We start from the raw sequence: 5137 nt of genomic DNA on the forward strand, positions 1-5137 counted from the left end.
GAAGATCGAATGCAACTCATAATAGGGGCCTAAAACACAATTACGGCGACATCGAATTCAGCTGCTTATGACAAGGTCCAATTAAAATTTTTACAAACAATAAGATTATTAATTTTTGACAAAAACTAATACAGTATTTTTCAATTTCGATTTAAAAACTTGAGAATATTTAGCATATGGCCACAATGGATCAAGGTTGGATAAATATTGACATTTGTGTCAATCGACTGCCTTGTAAGGTTGCATTTGAGAAGGAAAGAGAAGTGGGCAACAATTGTATCCCCTTTTGTAAAAAGGTAGTAGGAAAAGTAGTCTGGTAGTGCTGAAAAGCGTTTTCTATATACAAATTTAATTAAATATCCACATAATAGACAAAGAATTAACTTTTTACGGCCATATAGATATAAAAAATGAAATAAATGAATATTAAAATAAAATTCTCACCAAAGAAAAATCTATAGACAAATATNTTTTTTTTTTTTAATTTAAATATTTTAGTCTTGCTAATCATTATATTGGTTACATTTAAAATTTAGATCTTCAATATCGTAATCTAATTACATTTGGTTTTTTAAACATGTAATTTTTTTTTAATGTTTTTTTCTTTTTTCTCTAATCAGTCTTGTTAATAATTATATTGGTTACACTTTAAAAATATCTCTTCAATATCGTAATTTAATTACATTTGGTTTTTTTNTTAGCATATGGCCACAATGGATCAAGGTTGGATAAATATTGACATTTGTGTCAATCGACTGCCTTGTAAGGTTGCATTTGAGAAGGAAAGAGAAGTGGGCAACAATTGTATCCCCTTTTGTAAAAAGGTAGTAGGAAAAGTAGTCTGGTAGTGCTGAAAAGCGTTTTCTATATACAAATTTAAATAAATATCTACACNAAAATTTTTACAAACAATAAGATTATTAATTTTTGACAAAAACTAATACAGTATTTTTCAATTTCGATTTAAAAACTTGAGAATATTTAGCATATGGCCACAATGGATCAAGGTTGGATAAATATTGACATTTGTGTCAATCGACTGCCTTGTAAGGTTGCATTTGAGAAGGAAAGAGAAGTGGGCAACAATTGTATCCCCTTTTGTAAAAAGGTAGTAGGAAAAGTAGTCTGGTAGTGCTGAAAAGCGTTTTCTATATACAAATTTAAATAAATATCTACACAATAGACAAAGAATTAACTTTTTACGGCCATATAGATATAAAAAATGAAATAAATGAATATTAAAATAAAATTCTCACCAAAGAAAAATCTATAGACAAATATTCCCATATATTCAAAATAAACCATGGTTTCATTGAAATTCCTGTATATATTAAGCAAAATTAATGGAATTCAAACAAATCCTTTATTCAAAGGGATTATATGAAGAAATATACAAATAGTAAAGATGCAATTGATAAAATGCATATTTATAAAAATAAATCTTTTAAAAATTATTATATTTGTTGCATTTAAAGATTAGAGGTTTAAAATCTTTAATTGAATTACATTTAGTTTTTTTTTTAATTTAAATATTTTAGTAGTGTTTTCTACTATTTTCTCCATTCAGTCTTGCTAATCATTATATTGGTTACATTTAAAAGTTAGATCTTCAATATCGTAATCTAATTACATTTGGTTTTTAAAACATGTAATTTTTTTTTAATGTNTTGTAAGGTTGCATTTGAGAAGGAAAGAGAAGTGGGCAACAATTGTATCCCCTTTTGTAAAAAGGTAGTAGGAAAAGTAGTCTGGTAGTGCTGAAAAGCGTTTTCTATATACAAATTTAATTAAATATCCACATAATAGACAAAGAATTAACTTTTTACGGCCATATAGATATAAAAAATGAAATAAATGAATATTAAAATAAAATTCTCACCAAAGAAAAATCTATAGACAAATATTCCCATATATTCAAAATAAACCACAGTTTTTTTTTTTTAATTTAAATATTTTAGTCTTGCTAATCATTATATTGGTTACATTTAAAATTTAGATCTTCAATATCGTAATCTAATTACATTTGGTTTTTTAAACATGTAATTTTTTTTTAATGTTTTTTTCTTTTTTCTCTAATCAGTCTTGTTAATAATTATATTGGTTACACTTTAAAAATATCTCTTCAATATCGTAATTTAATTACATTTGGTTTTTTTTAAATGTAAATTTTTGGTAATGTTTTCAACTATTTTCTCCAATCAGTCTTGTAAGTCATTATATTTGTTACATTTAAAAATTAGATCTTGAGTATCGTAATTTAATTACATTTGGTTTTTTAAATATGCAAAGGGTGCACTTGACCAACCCAAAGGCTGCAGTGGTAAAAATTCCTGCAACAGCGAATGTGGACGGACATTCAAATGATCTTGACCTGCACAAGAAATTATCTTTATTAATATTAGCACTTTCACTTGTATGGCGTGGTATACATACTTGTAAATATGCAAAGGCTGCAGTTGACTAACCCAAAGGATGCAGTAGTAAAAATCTCTGTACCAGCTAATGTGGACGGACACACAAACGATCCTGGCCTGCGTAAGAAAATATCTTTATTAATATTTGCACATTCACTTCCATGGGGTAGTATACATTTATTTATTTCTTTATTAATATTTGCACTTTCACTTTTATGGGGTGGTATACATACTTGTAAATATGCAAAGGCTGCACTTGACTAAACCAAAGGATGCAGTAGTAAAAATCCCTGCACCAGCTGATATGGACGGACACGCAAACGATCCTGGCCAGCACAAGAAAATATCTTTATTAATATTTGCACTTTCACTTTCATGGGGTAGTATACATACTTGTAAATATGCAAAGGCTGCAGTTGACTAAACCAAAGGATGCAGTAGTAAAAATCCCTGCACCAGCTAATGTGGACGGACACACAAATAATCTTAACCTGTACAAAAAAATATCTTGATTAATATTTGCACTTTCGCATTTACGGAGTGGTATACTTACTTGTAAATATGCAAAGGCTGCACTTGAGCAAAGTAGTTCCGAGTGGACTGCACCAGCCATACGTGGACGGATACACAGGGATCCTAACACGCAAAACTTACTTGCAACGGCTGCACTTCTTGTAAAGCGCTACTTTTTCAATACAAATTATGAATAACTCCGATACCCTGCAAGTAAATATGTAAATTATTGTTTTAGTTCAAAATATTTTCATTATTTTGATTTTTTTGGCATACTTACTAGGGATGCACGATATTCATCGATATTCGATATTATCGATGATACGACTAAAATATCGATGTTTTATAATTGATTGCAAACTATGTGGAACATCGGCACATCGATACCTTGCACACATAATCGAAGCGTCGATGATTCGAGATATTCACTGTTCATACATATATCGTCGCCTAGGTAAGCCGTAAGCGCAATTTTGACGATTTTTAGTTTTAGATGCAGTTATACGTTTAGAAATACATGCCAGTATAAATGAACCTTCATTTCCATTTAACACGCGTGTTTTCTCAGACCGTATGCGTACCTTAATCATACACTTGTACTACTGCTGTATGCATATGGCTGTATTAATGTTTCAAACATACTAAAATGCATTAATGGAACAGTATTAAAGCATTCTTACAAGATCCCCATAGGTAAATGCTACTTTTCTGATACATTTTAATATACGGGGACATACAAACAAGTAGCACTTACATATGCAAATGCATATCTTGTAAAAGCCCGTTTGTGCTGAAAATAGTGTTAAGATTATCCTTGAAACCTTGAGGGATTTTCCCAAATATCTTGCGGCTCGTATCGCTGGATTGTTAAGTAAATGCTAATGATGACCAAATTGGAGTATAATTAACTTTATTGTACAACAAACAACTTACAATACTTGATATTACAGTAAAACACTTTGCAATACTTGTTAAAGCAATAACAACGCTTTACTAAACTTGTTAACACAATTAAACTTATAGCTTGCTTAGTCGCAACTCACTTCTCTGCTCACTTTACTTGTAGCTTGCTAACTTGTAACTGTCCCACTTCGCTGTGGCGGCGCCCTTATATACCTGCGCTCGTACTNCATTCTACGTCTTTCCTCGAACATTCTGCCTCTTTCTCGTTGTTCGCTTCGCGTTTCCGCAGTATTCGTCTCACTGCCCTCCACCTAAGTCTGATCGTCCCGATCAGAAAACGCGTTTATAAATGTCTTCACAGACGTTTTCACATTTCACAAACAAGCAGAAATAACAATGGTTGACAGTAACACAAAATGTATGCTACCATACGTTAAAAAAATACACCACAAATAAGTGCGCATAATTAGGGGGTATAGGTGTATAAAGCGAAGCGCACATTGGATCAGCAAACCATGATTTTTCGTTGAATCCTAATCACATTCTTCATATATTTCCTTAGTAAGAATTCAATATACAGAGCTTCTTATTAAAACGTTATATTGAATTATGCTCAGTGTTTATATACTACTGCAAATGACGAAAATTCAGGCTATCCAAAAAAACTAATTCACTTCTATCTATATATCTACGTATTTATCTACCTAGTATTTATGGAGTTTGGCGTGTTTGCGGTGACTAATGAAATTCGGGATATAGAAAAATTTCAAAGATACAAAACGAAATGGACCTTCAAAGAAAAAGTGTAAGAATATGTACATGTGTACACGAGTACATATGTAAATATAATATATATATTTCAATTTCTCTATTTACTATGCCCGCACTGTATGTAATATTCCAACCTATGTCTTGCTCTCATGTGTTTAACACATATGCCCGTGCCTAACCATGGGTGCATTTAACTATGTATGTATAGATGAATGTACATTTGTACATATAACTTAGGTATTAGCACTTACCAATCTCGCATGTGATGTAGGCGCCTGCATACAGGAGATGGAGAGGCTGGAATCAAAAAGTTATGGAAATGCAAAGAAACAAGAAAAACTAGCAAGAGTTTGGCTGCATACTAGAGTGGGAGCATTCATAGGTGGGTAAATGTCATGATTGTGCTGTAGCGTTCTTTCACTCCAGGACGGTCACTAGCATACATCACTACGCCATTTACCCTCCAACCACCAACGAGGTGAAATCGCAACAAAATTTAAAACTAATTGGTGAGATTAAACGTTCTAATATTTGCA

The 5137-nt window shown here is 31.5% G+C and overlaps 1 protein-coding gene across 4 annotated transcripts; it reads right to left on the reverse strand.

Moving 5' to 3' along the window:
- Positions 1-1936: 1936 nt before the first annotated feature.
- Positions 1937-3410, reverse strand: LOC108377572 (uncharacterized). Of its 4 annotated transcripts, none has more exons than XM_017633845.1 (5): positions 3208-3410; positions 2968-3134; positions 2808-2899; positions 2434-2531; positions 1937-2371 (listed from the first exon to the last, which is right to left on the reverse strand). In XM_017633845.1, exons 2-5 carry the CDS (start codon positions 3025-3027, stop codon positions 2262-2264), a joined length of 360 nt encoding a protein of 119 aa, XP_017489334.1. In that variant the 5' UTR covers positions 3028-3134; positions 3208-3410; the 3' UTR covers positions 1937-2261. The 4 variants fall into 4 exon arrangements, with proteins under 4 accessions (XP_017489334.1, XP_017489333.1, XP_017489331.1 ...); XM_017633844.1 differs by lacking the exon at positions 2808-2899 and adding an exon at positions 2648-2745 and having other exon boundaries at positions 3208-3407; XM_017633842.1 differs by having other exon boundaries at positions 2808-2905; positions 3208-3405.
- Between the last annotated feature and the right edge of the window lie 1727 nt (positions 3411-5137).

Source organism: Rhagoletis zephyria, unplaced genomic scaffold, assembly GCF_001687245.7.
Source record: "Rhagoletis zephyria isolate East Lansing unplaced genomic scaffold, Rhagoletis_zephyria_1.1 Rzeph_scaffold_12326, whole genome shotgun sequence".
Lineage (NCBI taxonomy): Eukaryota > Metazoa > Arthropoda > Insecta > Diptera > Tephritidae > Rhagoletis > Rhagoletis zephyria.

Excerpts from the sequence above, each read along its gene's own strand:
- LOC108377572 (XM_017633844.1), bottom strand. The coding sequence starts at position 3,027 with ATGGCTGGTGCAGTCCACTCGGAACTACTTTGCTCAAGTGCAGCCTTT. Across the intron at positions 2,532-2,647 it reads CAGCCTTTGCATATTTACAA|GCCAGGATCGTTTGTGTGTC; the intron begins GTATGTATACCA and ends TTTCTTACGCAG. Across the intron at positions 2,372-2,433 it reads CAGCCTTTGCATATTTACAA|GTCAAGATCATTTGAATGTC; the intron begins GTATGTATACCA and ends TTTCTTGTGCAG.